The 24,669-nt window shown below is 35.0% G+C and overlaps 1 protein-coding gene across 1 annotated transcript in view; it reads right to left on the bottom strand.

Annotated features, from left to right (window-relative positions):
- Positions 1–24,669, bottom strand: part of DNAH6 (dynein axonemal heavy chain 6) — a 5,071,261-nt gene that overhangs the window by 2,402,211 nt on the left and 2,644,381 nt on the right. Inside the window, exon 35 of the mRNA XM_044059309.1 lies at positions 4,631–5,186. Coding sequence (XP_043915244.1) covers positions 4,631–5,186 — 556 coding nt within the window. The remainder of the gene's footprint in view (positions 1–4,630; positions 5,187–24,669) is intronic.

The following is a 24,669-nucleotide window of genomic DNA, read 5'->3' as shown; positions in this document are numbered from 1 at the left end:
TGAGTATAATGAGTGGCAAATGAGATCTGAGGTACAAAAGGGATTATGGGTACAGGGGAGGAGCCTGAGTCCTGGATTTGAAAGTATAAAAGCTGCCCATGTGAGATATGATTGGATCCAATATACCCATGAGGCAGATGGAAAAAAAACAATATCAGATATCAGGCAGAAAAAGTCAAGGAATTTGGACTCCTATATTATTTAGCTATTTTAATTGGGGCAAAAAAGCTGGTAATCAGACAAATGACTGTCTGCAAAGAAGGCATCTCCAAATACTGGCAACACAAGATAAGAGGAAGTCACAACAAATCATACTACCATCATTACAACTGTAGTATTGTATATATTTTAAATTTAAAGCCTTGACTAACTATTTGCAAGTCCAGCCAAATGCCAGACACCAAAAGAGAAAGAAAGTGTCTGGAAGAATGGTCCTTTTCTCAGGAAGGAATGCCTCAGAGCAGATATATAAAATAGAGTTCTCCTGTGTCTTCCCTGATGCTGATAAGACTGGTTTTCTACTACCCAGAGTAGCTAAATAGTTACAAAGGATGTGCTTGGCCCCTCAGTCCTTAACGGCAGCACCCACGGAGCTCACAAGAGGGACTGAAAGAAAAAAATGAGAGGTCTAAGGAAAAACAAATGGCCACAGTGGAGTCATCCATCAATGTCTGAGCAAAGAGAGCCAGAGTCAGTACAGAAGCCCCTCCAATGATGGTTCTTTTTTTTTGTACTTGCTGACCAAGAAAAAAAAAATGAGACCCAAGTCCATATCCTAGTATGCGCCTGACAAGTGGAAATCAGACTGTAAAAAAAAAGTTTTAGCTCATGACTGAAATTAAATCTTTGAGATAAAGAATTATCTATATTTTAACAGACATCATACATACATACTGACCCCATATCTAAGACCTAGTTTTGATAATAGTGTTATACTTTCTTCCACAAAAAAGGTGATAAGTAACATGGAAATCTTCAGAGGGAATTAGGGCAGTTGGTTACCAATAAAAAAATGTCTGACAAGCTGAGATCACATTTTTGACAGAAAAAGATGTTACACCTGAGAGAAAATTTAGGATGGAGGTAAAAAAAACTTTTATCGACAGCCATCAAATACAGAGTAATCAGTCGTTGCAATCAAAATAGAAAAGTCACAGATTATTTTCTCAAAATAGATAAAAAACAAAGGAATCCTCATGGGGAACCAGGGTTAGCTATTAACAGCAAAATGCATCTCAAAAGCAGATAGCAAAAGGAGGAAGAATAGGTTTTACCTCTTTGCAAAAATGTTTAAGTTTAGGGTTAAAACTCAGTGTGATGACCAGCAAACACCAAAATCCCAATTCCACAGAAATACATTTCCATAAAAATATACTATTTTCTTCATAAAACTATAATTTTAGAAAGGGAGTCCCCCGGGACTGAGAAACGTGTATCAGCTGTAAACAGTATCTGTCACATGGATAGCAGAATTCAGAAGCCTTCTGAATAAAAATAATGTTAGAAGTAAAATTATTTAATGACAAGTGCCAACTTCACAAGTCCCAGTCCCAGACAGAATTGTTATGCACAAGTAGTACACTTTTCCTCAAAAAATACAGTTACACCATGAAATGTCCAGACTGACTTAACACAAACTGTCAGCTAAAAAAGATGGCTATCAAAAGGCTAGCAGAGCTTAGTCGAAATGATAAAACATTCTGACATAAATGTAAAGTTTTAAGGTAAAACTTTTACGTAGTAATCTTCAACACTAAAATACCAAGCCTAGAACAATGAAAACAGAGGTGACAGTTGTTATTTCCTTGAGAAAAAAACATTTATTAGGGATTCCCCTCAGGAAACCATAAATTAATGTGTAAGTCTTTGAGTTAAAGCTTTATTAACCACTAAAACAGCTCAGTAAGAGCTCAAACTTAACTTTTTGACTTAAAACAAATTTCTTTAGAAATATTAAAATTGTGAAAGGTAATCCCCAACGATTAACTTACCTGTCCAGCCATATAAAAGTGCGCCAGTTGATCTGCCAAAGCTTGCACAGAACTGCAATCTTCAATGGCAAGAAAGTTTTGAAGTTTTGGTACCCTAGACACTGAGCTTATCTTTCTTCTTTCATGGAAGGCATTGGTTAAGGCATGTTGAAGGTGCCCTAGAGCTCTAGTAGCTGGCAGATGGGTTTAATACTTGGCAGGATACATTCCATATAGCCTAGACTACTGCAGCAATAATCTAATGATGAACATCTACTTTAACTATTGTACAGAAAGAAAAAACATAAATCACTGTACTGAAGGGATGGGAGTTGGTGGCCAGTGCTTGTCCACTCATTATGTGTGTATGTGGGGGCTTCAGCTTGCTGCATCAGTGACAGCTGCAGGAGTGCATCTGCAACAGAAAACTGAGACAACTGGTTTGCATTTTTTGGATGTAAAGATGAAGAAGATAATGAAGAAGATTGTGACAGACTGTATGAATGTAAGTTATGCACTGCTAAGAAGCAAACATGTTTATGTCATGTTATAGGATAATGTTGATGATGATGATGTACAGTCACTGTTATTCTGTGGAAGTTTATTACTGTTATTTTTGTAGCACTGTATTTTATACTTACAGTTGATTGCAAAGTGATTCTTTTTTTGAGATGTAAATAAAGGTGATTGTCAGACTTGAGTATAAGGGAAAACAGTCCCAGAATATGAATGATTCTGAATGTTTTTCTTTTTCTGATCTTTTCAAATTTTGCAGAATTTTGTACATAATTTTCTTTAAATTCTAATCTAATGACCCAAGTCTCTTATACATCAGAAAAAGAGCTAACACCATTTTAACTCTGTAGTCTATTTTAAATTTATTATATTGTTCACAGTAATCTACATTACTCTAAAATATATAATGACTCTCCATGTAGAATATCTGATAAAATGCCTCTCTTTTAAGGATTTACTGATAAAGTGAGTGCCTTAATCAACCATACTTTCTTACAGATTACTTACTAGCTGTTATAATTCCATTTGATTACAGAAATCAGTTCAGAACATCTGTAGCTTAACTAAGGTGTCTTAAAACTGGTGCATGAAAAGCATGCTCCACGTATGTAGCATGACCAAAGACAGAAGCTATAAAACATATGTCAGTCTTGTTTTAAAATGTAATTACATCAGCACTCATAGAAAAGCAGATACTTTTTTTCACTTTCTAAACAATTTCATCTGCTCAGTCTCACATCAGCCCAACTACCTATCTAATGTCATTTCTTTCCCTATCACTCATCCTGTGACATTAATTCCTCTGATGAGCAACATGGCAGTAATATGTAATATTATCACATAGCTTTTCTGCTGTATTTCTTTTACCTGCCTCTATAACCCCATTCACTGGAGTGATGTGCAGTTGTTCTGACATGACAGGCTGGTGTGGGCATCTGAGCTTGTACCCATCGTAAGGTGCCTGCTTAATCATCTGTATTATTTTTTTGCAGTAAATGAGCAAGCAAGCACCCTTTGTAAAGTTCCTGCTTACTCATCTCTACTATTTTCTATAGTACATGCTGCAATTTTTCCAGCATTTGCCAAAGCTTCTACCGCAGAGATGGGAACATTCTCCCTTCTGTCCACTATGAAAGAAGCTTGCCAAAATGGACAATTCCTCCTGTATCCTTCTGGCTCCAAGCCCGTTACTCAGACCTTGACCATCAATATTACTGATGAAATGTTGTTGTGCTGAATCAATGGATCATCCTCCAGAAAAAAAAATTTTTGTATTTTTAAACTAGATGACAAACTAATGAAATTTGTCTGAAGAAGATCTAGGTTAAATATAAGAAGAATTTTGACAGAGTAACAGTTGATTTCTGTTCTTCAGCAAGCATTGATATCACAGATGATAACATGGAAAGACTAAATGGTGGAGGGACTGTCCTTCCATTTTATGGGTATTCTTCATCAGACAAATTAATAGAATCTTTCTGATGACAGCAGTCCTTCCTTAAGTATTATTGAGGAAGCAATTCCTCAATAAAAACACTCAAAGTTTGGAATATAATGCACACCAGCCCACTAAGTTGGGCTGCATCAAAGATTCTGAAAAATACAGTGCATAGCGTGCATGTGTAACATTAGGAGAAAGGTGAAGAGAGAATTATGAGCATCAAATATTCCCCCCAATATATAAGTATATATACTTCACATGTTTTGAAAGACTAGTAGCACCTTTGTTTAGCTCTATGTTTGCCATTTTATGCAATGCATCTTACTATGCATGCAATTTCAGTGCCTCTGAGCAAGATTTTTCATGCATTAGATGACAGGCTTGTTGACAAAGAAAATAGTGACAAACAAATAAGGGCATTTGACCCTAAACTGTTCATCTTCCTTAAAGTCTAAAAGCGTTGAAGCTGCAGTCTTGCAATCTCTGACAGAGGGAGAATTCCCTCCCACACACCCACTTGTAATCACAAGTACAACAATCCTTGGAGAAGAAAAACACTACAGCAACCATTATTTTAGCAAATCAATGGCAAGTGAAGTTGAATGGGTGAGACTGGTGACAAGGTGGCATCAGGCTGCATAATGGAATAGCTGCACAACAAAATCTGAAATGCTAAATCAGATTATAAAAAAAAAATATTTACCTCAAACACCATATGAATTTGAGGTGTTAGTTTAATTCGTTCGCTGTTTGCCAAGCAAAGCATCTTGTTATCATCCAGAACTGTATTCAAGTTTTCAATCCAAAGAGCATCTACTGGTCCATCACAAATAATCCACTTATGATCCTCTGATGTATCATTGACAGCTGCTCTGACACTAAGGCCCATCAAGCCATCCCTCCACTCCAGAGTTAAAGTGTTAACTTCACCATATAACTCTCCCATTGTAATTGATTTGGGGTTTAGTACGTAGGTTTTTACAGGTTGATAGTTTGCATTGTTTTCACCAGCATTGTGCAGAGTTCCTAATGTGTCTGCAAGAATCTTGTATACTGTAGTTTTTCCTCCCCCAGTTGGTCCCACTAGCATAACTCCATGTCTTACGAGCATTGTTTCATACAGCTGAATAACTTTAAGAATCATACAAGCTTCAGGTTGCAGGCTTCGTGCAAGTATCATATCGATGATGGTTGACTTCAAAATGCCATAGTCATGTTCTGGAATGGCAACACCAGGAAACAGATCAGAAAGGATACCACTGAAAAGAAAAAAAAAACAGATATATATATATTTACCGTGACAAAACTTTTATTTTTATAAATGGATACAAGTGAAGGTTACATGTATTTGTACTGTTGCTTAAAACATACAGAGTGATTTTTTAATTATTTCCGCATTGCTTTTACAGAAATGTGTAAATTATCAATTGCTCATTTCTGTGAAGTAGTATTACATATAATAATCAACAAGGATGCTTTGTTGATGTTTACAGAGACTAATTCTTTACAGAAAATTTCTGCAAAGTTACTTTTTAATTATGAGAAATGACAGTAAATTGTGAAAAAAGGGTTTCACAAAATATATACAAAAAACTATTGCAATATTGCAGTACTGAATCTACTCTACATACTTGAAAATAATAACAGAAAAATACTTTTAAGTGCATACTTCACATGATAATCTAATAAACAAATGCACTTCAAGTTGCATGTAGTGCTGAGTGAAAGTATCCATCCACAATGCAAATAGCTAGACTTATAGGTTTAGTTCACTGAATGGCTGAACAGGGAAGGAAAAATGAATGTCCTTATGACATTCATATATATATATATATATATATATATATATATATATATATATATATATATATATATATATATATATATATATACACAGATGCACACATGCACGCGCGCGCACACACACACACACACACATATATATGTGTATATATATATATATATATATATATATATATATATAAGTGTGTATATATATATATATATATATATATATATATATATATATATATATATATATATATATAAACACACACACATACATATATGTATATGCATATGTATAAATATGTGTGTGTGTGTTTGTATGTGTGTCTGTGTATATGTAGGCTGCACTGAAAATACTGCATGTCTATATTATCCAGACTCAAAGATAAGGAAGAAAAAGGCTTCCCTGCATATGAAATGCTACTGCTGATCCACCAACATAAAAAATGCATTGTCTGAGTCAACATTTGCCAAGACCTCCCTCAGGGAAGTTATGCACCAGTAAGGCAAACCATTACAACAAGACAAGAGCCCTAAACACTAAGATAACATTGAGATAGGGTACTGGTGTGATCAGTGATCAGTTATTATGAGTAGAAAAAAGGAAATAACACTTTAATGGAACTGGATAAAAAAGCAAGTCATTCATTGTTCTAAAAGACCTCAGGCTAGAAGGAGATAAGCAAAGTAAGCAAAAGCATTTAAAGGAAAAGCATTGCATCTAGTAATGTACAGTTGTGAAGTACTCAGTATAACAGATTAATGACTTATTTTCTTTTTTATAATAAATAGGTAGTTCCAGTCCAATGGCAGTCATCTTGGCATCAAGAACTCCTTATTGGTGACAAATATCTGATTGCAATACTTTGATCTTCCTCCACTGTTGACTGAAATCTATCTCCGGGCAGGCTTTTAGGCTGTACAGTATGCTGAGCTTCAATAATAAAAGCTATAGCCCACTGGAGCATAAACATAAGTGTTGTAACTAGAATTTTTAACTAGAATGACAGAATGTCACAGTCTGTGATACTTCTGCAAGAACCAGCCCACAGGAGTGATTACAGACAATTCTACTTAATCCTCAAAAGGTACAGACAGTATGAAAAAGGGTGTCTCTCAGAACAAGGTTAGGAACATTACATTTAAATGCAATAGTCATATAAGGGTATTAAATTATCCTTCTTTATATCTCAGAAGTGATAACAGCCAAATCTTTACAGCACTTCCTGTATAGCAATCTCCTCTAGTCAATATATCAGTTTCACATATTGAGGGCCACATGCTACAATTCACCTCAGCATATTTACTGGGATTTGTACTATCCCCCAATGCATTATACACTTGCAAGCTGTTTCAAAGAAACTTATAAACTTCAGCCAATATTTGGCGCATTGTGGTGAAACTTCTTGTATGAAGGAGTATAAAGGGCTTGCCACCCATTTCATTCAGGGTGCTAAGTTTTTTTGATGAAGTGATTTTTTTTCTGAAATGATTAGTAATTGTATCAGAACTCAATGGATAGTACCAGTTTCGCCATGCACACTGCAGTCACAGACACATTGATATGTATAGCAAAAAAAGAATACAAAGAGAGAGAAAAACAAGGTGAAACAGACAGGGAATTATGACTAAAAATCAGTAAAGAAGTCAGTAATCTACCATTATAGTAAAAGCATCTCATAAAATTGTACTCTCATTCGTACTGCATCTTTGTTTTCTTAATATCCTTAATGGAGGTGGAATACTATGGTAAGCATATGAAAAGGTGGTGAAAGCCTCTGCTTACATGTTCTGGATGCTAGCAAACTATCGTCTTACTTTTAAATGACTGTAGAGCACGTAATAACTTATAAATATATGAATGGAGGCCCAGGTAACTATCACCCACATTATCACCCCCTAAAAAAGAGGCAATGGTAGCAGATTGTGTAGTAGAGTGAGCTTGTACTTGACTTGGCATGGACTTGTTATCTCTGTCATAGCAAAAAGCCAGTGCAAATGATCAACTATTTACATACAATATACTTTCCCTCTAGCTATCCACGTCTGTCAAAAGCATAAGATGCATGCATACAGCTGGGCTGGCAGATAATCCATACACTGCAAAATTATTTTACTTGTATTAGGAAGATGGCAATCGTATCTTCTGATTTAAAGTAAGTTCTAAAATCACCTTAACATGAAGGAAGGACTATAGGAAAACAATATCCTGTACTAGTATCTGCAGCTCCGAGATTTGCTGAATCAGCCTCAGAATGCATTTGTATGAAAGAATCTGTTGCCAAAGACAGAAATGGAGATTCAGACTTTCTGGAAGGGATAAGGGACTGCCAAGTAGGGGTGGATTCAAGGTCCCTTATATAGTCATTATGCCTTATTTGACATGTCCTTTCTTCTGGGGTGCTCCTGCATTCTTTCTGGAACATCCCTGTCATTGGTTTTTAAATGTCTGCGTAGTAACATTCTGCTGAGACTAGTTATGTTGTTTCTTGCCAACATTGGACAAGGGAGCTGAAATTCCCTTGAAATATTTAGAGAAAGAGGGATGAAAAATCTGAGAGATTCCCTGAATCAACTTACCCGTCTCATCACATTTTTATTACCTCTGCAGCAGAGTGTCCAACAACTAAATCATCCAAAAGAGAATTCAAAATCTCATTTTTTACATCTTCTGGGAGGTTCTGATAATGCACTCAGGCAAACTTCCTCAACACAGTACCACTTGTAATAACCTGAAAGCAGTATCTATAGAATTATGTAAGCACTTTAAATGATGACTAGAGAAATGGAGGAAACAAAATCACATAGAGGAGAGCAGACTTTTCCCCACAGGAGGGGACTGTATATAAAACATTACTCATACTTTTTAGTCAGAATAAACTTTAACATATAAGGGTGGCCATGTTAGTGCAGGGTGGCCATGGTGGTGCAGCGGTTAGCATTGCCACCTCACAGCAAGAGGTTCTCTGGTTCGATCCTTGGCTGCGGTGCCTTCTGTGCGGAGTCTGCATGTCCTCCCTGTGGTCGTGTGGGTTTCCTCTGGATGCTCCGGTTTCCTCCTACATCCCAAAGACATTGTTGAAGAAACTGCTTGAAACCACCACGATGTAATCCAAAAGGCATTTATTGTAAAAATGGAACAGGAACAAGCGCTTTCACACAAACAGGTTGTGCTTCATCAGGTTACAATCACATAAAGAAATCCATTCACTTTTATAGAGGCCCCTTGTCATAGTTAACAGATTAATCAAACTAATTAAAATCAATTAGCAAACTGTAGGCTCATTAGCAAAAATAAGAATTCAAATTGAATATAAAATAGCAAAGTTCTATCCAACTATATAGCATTAGATTAAGTGACCAATGTATAAAAACTATAAGTATTTCTTTTTAAAAACGTAACATTAATACTTTATTTTTCTGTAAATATCATATTAATTGATGAGGTGCATGAAGTTGTTTCAAGCACCGGCATCCCGCCTCCATAAATCAACTCAGGAAACCATGCCCATATTTAGAAAGGGAAGCAATCTGAAGTGTAGCTTCATTAAAATTATTAATTAACAATCCTGGTTTACTTTTTAAAAAGACAGGTTTCCATCACCCGTTTTTATTTTTATTTTTATTTTCTTATTATTTTCGGTGTATAAATATTTAGCTCCCAGAACAGTTAGATCAATTAACATTTTATATAGTCTCAGAAGTTACTGTAGGAGACTATATCAATCCAATGTGTTAGTGAACTAACTTAGGGCATTCCACAAACAATACTCATTGTTAAAACAAACCTATAGTCAGATAGGATAATATTTACATCATGACAAATTGCATTCGCGGAAAGAAAAGAAGTGCCATATGTAGCAGCTAACCAAGCAATGTACTTAGGATTATCATATGCTGCCATGCTCGCCAATGTAGAAAAATTATATAGTCACTAAACCATGACTAAAGCAAATAGCAAATAAATTCTACATTAAATAGTCAAGGCACATTCAGTACTCAAAAGTATACATATGTCCTGAAAAACACATAAATAGATCCTGATACATAGTACCATTTAAGTAAAATGTAGATCCATAAGTGGAAACAAATACTACAGATAAAAACAAAGAAACGTGATGTGCAATAAAAACCCGCTCAATGGACATAGGAGCAGGATAGGCATTCAGTTGCGATATAGTCTCAGTGACTGTTATTAAACACTGGTCTGTGAGATAGCTTTATATTTAAATTAAACATAATTAAATATAATCAATTCAAATCTCATAATGAGACTCATAATAAAAAATTCACGAACTCCATGGGATCTGATCAAAAATATAAAAAATATATCTAGGTCACATTTGTCAAAATTAGTATAAAAATTTTTATATAAAAATTAGTATAAGAATAATTACTAACAACGGAATGAATTATGTTTACAATATTGGAATAAATTTACATACACAATATTTAAAAAAAAAAAAAAAAAAAAAAATAGAAATATAAATTTTACAGATTTTTTATATATATATATAGATTTTATAATTTATTTATATGATAGAAATAGCAAGATACATCAAAAGACTTTTTTGTTTTTATTTTTATTTTTATTTTTAACTCGGACCTGTTAGGGCTGGTCGAAGATTAACTACAGAATTGAGACCTGGCGGTAAATGAGCTCTAAGTCTCAATATCCATCTTAGCTCAAAGCCCTCCAAAGTATTTAGGTTATCACCTTCCCTTCTGTTGGAATCCACCACCTGTAAAACCTGGAACACAAAGCTATGTTGTGGGTGAGTACTACAATGTAGAGCTAAGGCATTACAAACATTACATTTTCTAATATTGTATATATGATCATAAATTCGATCTCTTAGTCTCCTTGAGGTTAAACCCACATAGTAGGCATCACAAAGAGTACAGGTGGCAAGGTATATTACATTTCTAGTATTGCAATCTGCATAATGCATTGGTACTATGTTCTTTGTCATATCTGGGGGTGTAAAACCATTATTTCTAGATATGTAATTACAATAGGAGCATTTGGTGCACTGGAAGGTGCCTGTTTTTATCAAGGATCTGATATCAGTAGATGTATTAGTTAACTTCTCCTTGCATAACAGTCTTTTTAAGTTCATGCAATTCATATATCTAAAGTTCGGTTTATTGCTCACGATTTCTGAGATAGATGTGTCTGACAATAAAATTTTCCAATTTCCCCTAATTATATTAGTCAAATGCTGTATATCATTGGTATATTTAATGTCATAGGGCACAATATTAGACATATTCCTAGTGAAATTACCACAGGGAGTACGCTTTTTTGTATAGAACCTAGTACTATTAGATAATGGTTCACTTATTTCATTGATCATTTTAACAGGATAGCCCCTTTCCACAAAGAGTTTCCTTTGAGTATCCATTATGTGTAGTGAATCAAGTTTATCACTACAGATTCTATCAATCCTCCCCATTTGATTTCTTACTATATTAGGAAATATATGCCGTGGATGTAGGCTATCATAGTGGAGGATCCCATTCCTCCAACAGGGTTTCCTGTAGAGTGTTGTTGATAGTCTACATAGGTTATCCTTTTTGATGGTAATATCTAAAAAATTTATGTAATGATAAGAAAAATCATAGCTGAACTTAAAAAACGGGGTAACACTATTCATATGATCAATAAAGGAAATAAGACCTTCTATATCGCTATTCCATATGATCAGTATATCGTCTACAAAACGTCTGTATAATATGACGTTTGCAAACCTCAAATCATTAAATAAGTATTCCCTTTCCCACTCCAATACGACAAGGTTGGCATATGCATTAGCACAGGGGGTTCCCATGGCAACCCCCCATGTTTGTGCATATGCCACATTGTCGTAAAGGAAAACATTATTTTTCAAGACCAAGTCCAAAAGACAACACAAATTCATAACATCACCACTGGGAACCTTAAGTTGTGTCATGTGACTTCTTATTGCATCTAAACCATAATCATGGGGGATCTTTGTAAACAAACTTTCGATATCTAAAGTCACCAATATGGTGCTATTAGTTATTTCCTTAGTTAATGTATCTGACTTCAGGTCATCCAAAAGTTTATATGAGTCCAAGAGAATGGTAGGGACCTGCTTTACAAGGGCTCCTAGTTTGTCCTGTATATATAGTGATGCATTATACGTGACCCAATGGTCACCTGATACTATAGGTCTCAGTGGTGGTGGATATATCTGTTTATGTAGTTTTGGAAGTCCCTTGATAATGGGAATAAGGGGGAGCTCTACCAATAAGAAATCATAGAGAGGTTTTTCAATAGACCTAGTCATAAGCATATCGTAAAGAGTATCATGAACATATCGCGTTAATGAAACTATATGTGATTTCTCAATCCTTTTATATGCAGTGTCATTATCTAGCATATGGAGCATTAAATCATTATAAAAGATTGCATCCATAGCCACTATCCCCCCTCCTTTATCTGCTGGCTTAAATATTATTTGTGGGTCATTGCACATCATTTTCAACTCAGACATTTCCTCATTATTAAGATTAATAAAAATATTCTTTTTCAGTTTACTTTCATAATAAAGATATATATCACGCTCACATGTTTTCAAAAAACAGTCTACTATTGGTGTCATGGGTGGTACAAAAGTACTTTTCTTTCTGCATGTAAACCTAGTATTGTTGTCAAAGATATTAATAGAGTCAGTTCTATTGTTCTTAAACATTAATTTCAAAGATAGTTTCCTGCAAAATTTGCGTAGACCTATAAGAGTGTCAGAAATATTACTATGTTGAGAGGGTATAAAAGATAAACCCTTATTTAGAACATTCGTAGCATTATGTGAAAATGTCCTGGAGGATAAATTAAAAAATAGACAATTTAAATCGGCATTTTCCAATTCTTTTATAATATATCTCAAGTCATTTGATAGAAGGTTCAGATCTTCGCTCTTCTTTTCTGCTCCTTTGTGTCCCCTGACAGTTTCCTCTTCCCCCTTCCCCGACTGTTGGATCGGGCTCGCACCGCCTCCTTGTAGGGCAGGGGAAAAATCAAAGGCGAGGGTGTTATTAGTTTATTAGTAGAGGCTATGACTTTAGGTTTCGTACCTATGTTGGCCAACTGAACTAGACCTTGCTGGTTGCAAGGTAGTGACATAACTGGAGTATCTGATAGCGCGGACACTTCGTTTAACACAGTCTCAGTATGCATTTCTGCACTAGTCGTAGTATCATGCGCACTGGCAAGAACATCATTATTCAAGCTGGATGCAACATCTCCTTGATTGTTAGATGGATTAGTGAAGTTAGAATGAGTCCTTGGCCAAACAAAAATTCGGCCGAGATGGAAATCCTCACAATCACGCTTCAGTTTCCTCATTTTTATTTGCTCCAATTTATTACTGTATAAGGACAGTTGCTTGTTCATGGTTTGTATTTTGGCTTTACAGAAGTCAGATTCATAAGTGGTGGTAAGCAAGTTATACTGCTCTTCAACTTTAATTAATAGCTCAGCTTCTATCGGTGAAAAATAATCTAGAAGTAACTGAATGTATTTAAAGCCAAAGTCGATATTTAACTTCTGCCATTGCCGAAGTAAATCTGGTTGGCTATCCCCATAAGTCGGCATGCACAAAACGCGCATGCCGCGGGGGATCACTTTAAAGTGTTGACATGCTTGCAAGTGCCGTCTCTGCCATACAAGTCTATGCAAACGATATAGATCATTCTCAAGTGTCCTCATGTTGCCAAAAAACTCATGCATATTATCACTGTTAATAGATGGATTTATACATGCCTCACCATTCAAATCCATGTGCAACAACGGATTTTCACGTTGATAAAAAAGGCAATTCCAGTTGTCATAGGAAGAGTTACTCACAGGGTTATAGTCTAGTTCAATATTCTGTGCTTCCATCGCGTGGTGAGCGGATAAGTAAAGGAACCAGAAAAGTAGCTGCAGAAAAACGAATCCAATCACCCAAAGGTTTCTTGCATCAATCAATCAACTTACCCGTCTCATCACATTTTTATTACCTCTGCAGCAGAGTGTCCAACAACTAAATCATCCAAAAGAGAATTCAAAATCTCATTTTTTACATCTTCTGGGAGGTTCTGATAATGCACTCAGGCAAACTTCCTCAACACAGTACCACTTGTAATAACCTGAAAGCAGTATCTATAGAATTATGTAAGCACTTTAAATGATGACTAGAGAAATGGAGGAAACAAAATCACATAGAGGAGAGCAGACTTTTCCCCACAGGAGGGGACTGTATATAAAACATTACTCATACTTTTTAGTCAGAATAAACTTTAACATATAAGGGTGGCCATGGTAGTGCAGGGTGGCCATGGTGGTGCAGCGGTTAGCATTGCCACCTCACAGCAAGAGGTTCTCTGGTTCGATCCTCGGCTGCTGTGCCTTCTGTGTGGAGTCTGCATGTCCTCCCTGTGGTCGTGTGGGTTTCCTCTGGATGCTCCGGTTTCCTCCTACATCCCAAAGACATGCTGTAGGTGGATTGCACACTCTAAATTGGCCCTAGGTGTGAGTGCGTGTGTGTGTGCCTTCTGTCGAAGGTTGGGCACCGGGCTGGCAACTCAACACCATAAAACTCCACTGCCAATCATGAGCGGACAGGTGATCCGCTGTGGTGACTCCTAACCGGGAAAAGCCGAAAGAAGAAGAAGAAGAAGATATAAGCCTGACAATTCAAAATTCTAAAAATTATAGTTGGAGAAGTATCCACCTTTTTTCCCAAACATATAATTTGTTTTACCATCTTTGTTTGAAAAAGATAATTAACAAAATGTTTGGCAGTAGATGGGTCAGGTCTGGAATAAGTGTATAAAGCTTGTAAGACTGAGGAACTTTGTGCTTTTTGTCTGCTTTCGAAGGTGTAGCAGCCTGGCTGTCAAGGAAACCACAGACTGTGATAAACACATCTTCCACTACCAACTGCAGTGGAAGGATGGGTGAAGGTTCCAGGAATTCCTGTTGTAACAACTCATAGTATTTTCTGAGGGACCGAGAAACCTCATTGGTCTCCCACTGAAAACACTGGCTCATTCTGAAAACAGTCTCAGAGAAAAAGAATCCCTCTCAGGGATATTCAGATACAATGCTCTCCTTTTCAGTCTGAATTACAAATCTTATGAGGAAAAACCTGCATCTGTCCCATCACATAACAGGCAAAGTCTTGTTGTGGTAAGCCCAAAGGGTGAGAAAAGAAGCCATTGCCAGCTGTGTGAATATACTAAGGAGAGAAATGTTGAGTAGAACATATAAAATCCTCTTCTACAGAGCATGAATGGAATAAACATCAGTCCTAAGTATTTTTCCTTAGAGAATGAAGCATTTTTTCACCATAGGTTCATAGATGTGTACTAGAATACTGATATGTAAGGATCTTAACATGTCTAGCTGACATTACTATGGCAGTCTTACCCCTTACATTTTGCATAAAAATAACACAGAGATGGGCAAAACAAGGATACATTGGGACAGTTACATGTTGTCTCTTACGGCCAATAGATTATACAGCAGGATCTATGAAGCTTGCCCTTCTTTATGTGAAGGGTGTGCCTTACTAACCACAGAAGCTACAGACTCCTCTGCAAAAGACATCTCTGGTTTACCCACCTACTTTACTTCCAAAATTATATTTAGTGTACCCAACATTTGTAAAAAATGATAAACAAAAGTTCCATCTTCAGTTTATACTTCAGAAACAACAATGTTGGTAGAGTGGTAGAGGGTCTAGTGATACAAAAGAAAATGGTTGTACTTCCATGTGTTTAGGAGTTGATAATATAGCCACACCTGTCTTACTACTACTGGTAAATATGAATAGATCCAGAGTCTTTAGAAAGTTCCTAATATAAGAAGTTAAACCAAGGTCCTATCTGTGTTGAGAATTTACTGAAATATCAAAAAATATAGCTGTCAGAAGGAATTTTCTCTAATAGAGTTATATCAGACAAAATAGGTTCATCTACAAACTCTCATGTCCCCCAGGCCAGCTTCTGATATCCTACTCCATAGCTAAATTATGGAAGTCTCTCCCTCCCCCCCTTCACAATATTTGTAATCATACCAACTTTAAATCTCACTTGTTCTTACATCTATCTTCAAAATGGGCATGTCCTACTTAAGTCCCTCATACCCTCTCATTACTACCAGTTCACCCCACATCTCACAACTGGTCAGTTCTCCTACTGCACCTGGATGACCTCATTTGACAACAATATTTCTGGACATCCATCATTTTACATCTACACTCCATAACCCGTATTTCTCCTCTCACTGACTGTTTTATTTCCCAGTCTGTACTATACTGGTCACCCACCTCAATAATTATGTTCTAATGCTCTGTACATTTTTATGCTGAATTATGATGTACTTTATATGTATGTATGTATGTTTATGTGAAAATTTTGTAGTATATTTCCTGCATATCATTGATATATTTGTAATTTGTAAGTTTAATTGTCTGTAACATGTTATTTGGAGCTTTTCTCCCCAGGCCTCCACTGAAAACAGGCTCTTCTTGGCCCAGTGGACTTCACCAGTCATCAAACTGAAATAAATAAATAAATAAATAAAAACACACATACATACATACATACATACATAAACTACAACTGTAAAAAATGAATTTCAGATCAGAAAAAAATGTTTGTATCCTGAAAGGCATGGGCACAGCAACTATATGTTGTCACTTTGAATAAAGCTCATAATAATGCTTAGTTAGAAATAAAGGAATATTATAAAACATTGCTTGACTAAGTGAAGCAGTTATGAATACATCATTGTTTCTGCACTGCACAAATGAAATCAGGAGAATGTAGTACTGTGTATAAGAATATGCTGAAATGAAACAAGTATCGGCAGTCTCTGAATGATGACTACATATTTCTACTGTCAATTAAGGATTTGAATTGTTATTGGTAGGGATATTCTAGAACTAGTGTGTACTTGTTTCATGTAATAAAAGTTTGTAGTTGCCTGCCATGTTAGTTATATTATGTTAGACATCGCTTGATTAAATCTAACATAAGGTTCCAATGTATTCTAAACAATAAATGCCTTACCTTAAATTGCTTCCATGTCTTAGTGGATTTACTAATGACAAACAGTACTAAGGAACCTCTTAACACTGAAGTGCTCAGCCAATTTTTCTAAAAGGACATAGCAAGTTATCCCATCTGCATATAACATGTATGATGGAGCTGAGGGGGGTAAGCATCAACAAAGATGAAGGGGCAAGGAGATCCCACTTTACTAAAATTAGCCCACAGAATAGACTGTCTGGACATCCAGATGGAGATCAGGAAATGTGGGGACGAAGTCAGCAAGGACTTCAGTCCATAACAGAGTATGTTTTGTCAAAAAGAAAAAAGAACTGAAAGCAAGTACCATTTCAGTGTTTTTCATTCTGCTTTTTAATTGCAAGTCAGCAATGAACTGTGTTAAGTTCTTACAGGGAGTTTCTCTGGAGATAAGCTAATAAATTAATGCTGTTTGGTCACAGAGAGCATTAATGACATGCTGTATGATTTAGTGCAATACATTGTAAAATAATCTCTACTGTAGAGAAGAAACAACAAGAGAAAAAATGCACAAAACAATCTTTTAAGTTTTGTGCAGACATAGACTGATAAGGCATAGTAGACTGATGAATGTAAGTTCTCAGGATTCTTGGAAGCTGTCAGCTAGTATGGCAAAAAGTTTCAAAGTTTGACTTTTTTGCAGAATAGAGTTTAGCCATGAACTGGTTAAAAGTCTCTAAGCAGGAAAGCATGAGTTTGTTACATGGTCTTTGTTGTTCTGAGTTGCCCAATGAAGACAAAAAAAAAAATGTCACAATTTAAAACAGATGAGAATATTCTGCCTGGCAATGTTTTTCAGCACTTCTAGTCCCAACAAAATTAAAGACTGAACTGGTTCTAATAATTGCCATGAGATGTGTGTTAAATAGATTAAAAATAAAAGACTCCATTATACATTTTTTCAAGAAATAAGCATGAAATGCATTCCGTATGCTACATGCTTCTAAAGAAGGGGGGGTGCTCTTACAGACACACAGACATTTATATGAAGACTTTTGCAAGATGCTTATGCAATACACTCCATTCCATTCTGTGTAGAAGCCAGACCTCTGACCTTCTGGCTGCCTTCATCAGAAAGGGAGAAGTATAGCCAAGAAAAAGACTGATTTTGAAAGCCTTTTCTTTCTTTTCACGAGCTATATGTGCAGTGACATTTTAAAACGGTCGTATTTAATAAGGTTTTAATTTTAAATGTGTTGGTATGTAATTGAATACAGCAATGCCAGACTGATTTTAAGTAAGCCAAGTGATTCATACATTTCCAACTTGACAGTTATATTACAGGTATATTTTCATTTACTTCTACCGGATTACAGTGTGGACATACCTCTCAACTGTCCAGATTTTTGCAGAATGTCCAGATTTTTGTCTCATATTTTTAGTCTGTTTCTCATAAAAGTTGTGATTTTCTGGCAAATCACTGCGATAATCAGAGCACTGAAATCAATAAATAATGACATACATTTGGGTTTCAGACTTCAAATCCTTCAGAAAATGCATGTTAACACAAACCCAGTTATGCTAGCAACTTTCTAAGTTTATCTAAGCAATATTTAAAACCTGTCCCTATTTTTGGGCCTTTGCGCTCCCATTATGTCAGGCTTTTTCAGATTTCTAGCACTAAGAGATTGAGAGGTATGAGTGTGGACCTTTATTTATTGCTGATGTTAATTTAATGACAAGACTTCAGTTGCAGAGTGTAAAGTTATTTCACTGTGATACTCAAACACAGAAAAATGCATATTGTATGAAAACTAAAGTTCTGATATTTTTGACAGAAAAAAAATACCTGAGCACAGCTATGCACAAGTAATTATAAAAGTACCCAGTCATGTATATATGCACACACACACACACACACTTTTGCAAGGTATTTCAGTGCATATGAGACCTCACCCCCTACATCGGAAAAACAACCTAAGGTTTATGGAAGTATTTTTTGATTTATTTCACATAGCGTTTTTAATTATGAAAGTTGCATAAGGGAGATATGAGTTGTTTCTATAGGTTAATATTTTCAATGAGATTTCAACCACAGAGTTTAATAGCAAAAATGCATGCATACAAAACTATAAATTTATTGGTAAAATAATTCACGTACACTAATGTTGCACATTTATAGTGTGCAAAAATATATAGAGTTTATAAGCATGAGAGAGTAAACCAGAATGTTTTGTCTGTTCTGGAAGATACAATAAAGAAAAATAGGTGATTTGCATATCTACATGAGCCTTTAGATATTGCAAAACACATTTTGTTTCGGTTTGCAGCAATTCAGATTTCTTGGTAAAATGTGATTTTTTTACAAACTGCATTTGTTGATAGGGAAATAATCAATACGTGCGTTAAGTGTTCTACATTAATATATTAGAGGAATATTCTAGTCAAGAATTATTGATTTTTGAGTTTTAAAACACCAGAATATTAAATTATACCACTTTCTATGGTCAAAAACCAAACTATTTAAAATAACATTATTGCCAAAGGGCAAGAAAATATGCAATTGTAAATTTTCAAGTGCATGAAGTATTCTTTGGCAAAAGCTGTTTTGACTAAATTCATATAGTCACAAAGTAAACATTCCAAGTACACTAGAATCACCAGTAGATTTAATTATTTTCTAATATGTTTTCATGAGCTGGAGATGTAAAGACAGGTATGTCTCCAGAGCTACATAAAAGGTAATTGCATACTAACCATAGGCAAAACTTCACTGACTTCTGAGTGGAATAAAAAAAAAAAAAAAAAAAAGAATAGTCATGGTCTGATGCATGATGCAGACAAATCAAAATGCATGAAAAACGATTAATGTTCTAAATTTTAGCCACAGTTAAACAAATCAGTAATATCTAAAGAAAAACAAAAGGTTGTAATGGAAAAAAATATGTATTATTTATTAGCTAGAGTTAAGATCTAAGCAGTTAAACAATGATAAGCTGATATATGGCTGAAATATTTAAAGCTACAATGTTTTTTGTTTTTGTTTATAGTGAAAATCAAGTGAAATATTCAAGTTATTTAAAATCAGAAGATTCAGGGTTTGATTTCTGGCTAGCCAGTGACTGCTAATCTGGCAAATAAAGAATTAGATGTTTTGTAGTGCATAGCATGTTGAAGTAAAAATATTGGTTTTGTGTCAGGAAGCCACAAACAATGTTTTCATGCTTATTTCATGATTTATGAAAAGAAACTGACATGCGCTGTGCAAAAGGATTTCAACATTGATAAAACTACAGGTAGACAAATGGAAACCTTCATTTATGTAAAGGGGTAACCAACAAAAGTGGTAACTGCTTCATGGCCATTTTAGCTAGTATGTCATAATTAAATTAATTTCATCTTATACACATGCACATGTGAATTTTCACAAAGAAAGCAATTTTCCTGAAATTACAGGGAACCAGATAACATTCTAAAAGTAGTTTTCATTGTTAAGATTTGTTGCTTACGTGAATTTTATAGTGTTTTATTAGTAATTCTCAAATTCATTCGAGGAAATTAAAAGTAAAATAGGGCTACTTATTTAAAATAAATTGATTGTTTAATCAATTAATTAAGGACAAAGGGATGCAGGGTTGTTGTTGTTCTTCTTCTTTCGGCTTTTCCCGGTTAGGGGTCGCCACAGAGGAACTCCGGTCCACTAATGATTGGCAGCAGATTTTTACGGTGCCGAGGTGCCAGCTAGACGCACAACCTTCAACGAAGGCACGCTCTATGCATATCTTTCGATTGCCATTCGACCGCAGGGAGGACATGCAGACTCCACACAGAAGGTGCTCCAGCCGAGAATTGAATAGGAGAACCTCTTGCTGTGAGGAGACAACGCTACCGCTGAACCACCGCGGCTTCAAAGGGATGCAGGGTAACTGTTGCAAAAGGTTAGGGAAATAATGGAAGGGTAACTGTTGCAAAAGGTTAGGGAAATAATGGAAAACACACTGAAAATCATAAGACAAAAGGTAGCATGACTACTTGCAGAGTTAAATGTGATGCATCAGACAACATTAAGGACATTTTTTGTGTCTGTGCATCAGGGGAAATGGTTAACTGATTATCGTTTTATTTTACAGTAGTACTAATAAAGGAGCTAATTTATTTATTAAGATAGATAAGATTGCTTTTATTGAAGAAAACAGTTTCAGCAATAAGTCTGGAAGTTGGCATAGAGGGTTAAGGCTATTAGATGCAGTTCTACTGGTACAGGATGTAATTCATTCAGTTCTCATTTACCTACTGTGCAACTTTGAGCAAGTCACTTAACCAGACATTGCTTTCAGGTTTTTTTTTTTCTGAAAAGAAACTATTTGTTCAGTAAATCTACCTGTCTGTAGATAAGTATTATTAGGGAACAAGATTTTATTAGAATTGTATTAACAGGAAATAGTTATTTTATTTTTACATTTACCAGACAACTTTCAGGATATGTGCAGCAAGTGTTTATGATTTCCATGATATGCACAGTATGTGTATGATTTTTACAAGTTTCAAAAGATGTGTATATAATTTTCATGTAGTGCATGGTGCTCAGTAATTATGCTCCAATATTTGGAAAAAGACAAACCAGTTAAGTGCCAGAGTGGTGAGGTGAGTGACATGACCTTAACAATTGTTAAGCACACCCTGCTTAAGTTGTTAAAATCAGGTCTAAAGTTAAGAAGTAAAAATTTGACAGTACTGTCCATCAAGTGACAGTGGCAGAACAAAAGATTGTTCATATCAGTAATGTTTCCCCAACTTCCTTCAACAAACTTAGTTGCTAGAATAACAGGATATGTTAGCATCCATTTTCTGAAGGTTATGAACGCTGAAACTCAAATGCATGCCATTATTTAGTGACTTCAATCCTCAGTGGTCGGTCTAAAAAACATATATTTTATGAGGAACAGACCAAAAATATGAAGTAATAATCTGGATGTCCTGTGAAAATCTAAACAGTTTAGAGGCATAAAAGGTAAGTGTAATTGTAACGGACTGTGCTATACTACCTCTATGACAGTGCTTGCTAAGTGTTTTATGACATTGAAAGATGGGAAAACCCTTAGCAATGCTTTTCCCTAGATAAAGCTCGACATGCTACAAAGAATTATGACTGTGTCTCCTATCATGACCTTAAATTATGTGTCTCTTGAGCTTCACTTTTTCAGGTGAATTTCTTGGCATCCATGTCTCAAATACATAATTATGATCAGCGACCCAATCACAGTCCTCTGTGATATGCACAGCAGGGGCATGTGGCCAAACTGCTTTATATATGACAGTATTCAAGCATCATTTTAAAGGGTAAAGTGACATTCATTGTAACATGTTGGTTAAAATGTATTACTACTCGAGGAAAAAGCAGTAATAATTATTTAATAAAATTCAGCATAGTGTAAACTAGACTTCAATGGGTAAGATACCATGGAATATAAAATGGAATATAAAATAAAATAACAAAGGATGTTGTAAATTTTATTAAGGAAACAGCAAATATAAAGCATGTAATTTTAATACGCAAGAACAAAAGGAGGGAAAATATATGGTGAAGATTTGCTTGTAGAAGTGATCAAATGAGGGGTAAATGGATAATGGCTGTCACATACAGCAGGAATTCATGGAACTCAAATCCTGACCTTTGTAAAATGGAGTCAAATAGGCAGGTAAAATATATTTATTTTCAGTGAGAAAGGGAAGAATGTGTGAGTACTACACAGTCATTTCAGGTAGTGAAATGAGATTTAATGATCATTTGTAAATACCTTAAAGTTGTAAAGTTTCTATATATCGAAGGAGTTGATGACTCACTATGGCATGGATAACCATTCTGTGACCAGGTTGAGGAATAATATTCTTAAAAGCTTCTTAGCTGTAATATTTATGATTTTAATCTTGCTATGCTTCATGTGTAGGACATTAATAAAAATAATGCAAAATAAGTACTGGGAAATTATTATTATTAGTAGTAGTAATAGTAATAATAATAATAATAATAAATAATAATAATAATAATAACAATAAGTATGAATACAAATTAATAGAATAAGTGCTACCACTCAAACATGCAAGTACTCCAGCCAGTAGCTATGTTTCTAACCTAGTGTTTATGTTTTCTGCACCTTGTGCCAATCCTACTGAGTTACTTCTCAGTGCAAATCTGAAGACAGAATAATCAGATGGTTATTTGAAGTAATGTATACTCAAATCTCATACACCTGCTTTTCTTAAGTAGATTTTGCATCATTCATTGATAAAGGGTGAATCAAGGGGAGAACCGTTGAGTATTTATTGAACTATCAAAAAGTATAATTGTCAGAATGGATTTTCTCTAGTACAATTATTTCAGACATTGCAACTGCTGAAATGGATTTCTGCATGTCAGATCAGAAAAGTTTGTCTTCTGAAAGGGATACACACATCTATATGTTGGCAAGTTGAACAAAGATAATAGTATATAGCGTTTTTAGGAAACAAAGGAATATTATGGAACATTTCTTGTCTAAGAGAAGTAGTTATATAATTTGTCCTTATTTTGTTACATGTTCTATAATGAATACAGGACTGTCTGTGTACTGCATGGATGAAATAATATGAATGAAAATATGCCGAAATGTAACAAGTACCAGCAGTCTCTGAATGATGATTGTATATTTCTACTGTCAATTAAGGATCTGAATTGTGACTGGAAGGAATTTTCCAGAACCAGCCTGTATCTGTTTCATGTAAAAAGAGACTGTAGTTGTCTGCCATGTTAGGTAGAGTACATTAGACTTCACTTTATCCAGTCTGAAATAACCTGCCAATCTATTTTGGACAATAAATTTCTTGTCTTTAACTACTTTCACGTCTAAATGGATTTACTAATGGCTAACAGCAATAAGGGACCTCTTAACAATCTGCATGAGGTAGTATTAGATCAGGTGGATGTGAAAGATCCTACTTCATCTACTGAAAAAAGTAGGGGTTATTTATTTAAAACAGTATTTACAATGCTGTTTACAAACTTACATATCTATATATTTACAATGGATGTAAAAGACCCCACAGTAGTGACTGAAAACAGTAGGGGTTATTTATTTAAAACAGTATTTTCAGTGCTAATTACAAACCTACATATTTATATATTCACAATATATACATTGCACAATCTTCCATTCCTTTCCATTATTGTCATACAATCACAGATATCCTAATTTTCATTTTTATGTTAAACGTCTACCTTCATTATCCTTATTTAACCCCTGCTCCTTTTTTTTCCACAACCACCATCTAATTTTTCTTAAAATTTCCACTTGTCTCCATTTACCATTAAACACAATTTCATTTATCCTTTCATTCCAATTGGCTCACACAACATAAAATGATCTTTTATCTGTTTTACTAACATATTCCTTATTTTTATGGTTATAATATTCATACATAATCCTATACTTATTTATTTCATTTACCTTCTTTATATTTTCAAAGAACTGTTCTTCACGTAATATTTCCACAATTTTGCAACCCTTACACATTGTAAGAAAACATGTTCTGTAGTTTCTTCTTTACCATAATATAAACAAGTTATTTCACTGTTTCTATATGGCACATTTCCTTTTACTAATAATTTATTAATCAGTAATCTCCATAAAGAATCTTGTCATTCTTCTCTTGCTTATTACACCATGCTTTTTGTACTTTTATAGCTTTATCTTTTTCATTCGCTAACTCAGCCCAAGGATTAGCATGATAATATTGTATTACTATATAGTATTGTGTATGAGGTGGCCAAGGGGGACCCCTCACCTTCCTCAAAATCCATATCTTCTGTGACTGACTCCTCAAGAGAGTTGAAGTGCTTATTCTTGAACATTCTCTTCTTAGGGACCTCCTCAG

The sequence above is a fragment of the Protopterus annectens genome, chromosome 17.part0 (genome assembly GCF_019279795.1).
Source record: "Protopterus annectens isolate FY-2018-M chromosome 17.part0, PAN1.0, whole genome shotgun sequence".
In the NCBI taxonomy this organism is placed as follows: Eukaryota; Metazoa; Chordata; order Ceratodontiformes; family Protopteridae; genus Protopterus; species Protopterus annectens.
The sequence above is the reverse complement of the archived record's forward strand: the minus strand, read 5'-3'. Positions and strand labels throughout refer to the sequence as shown.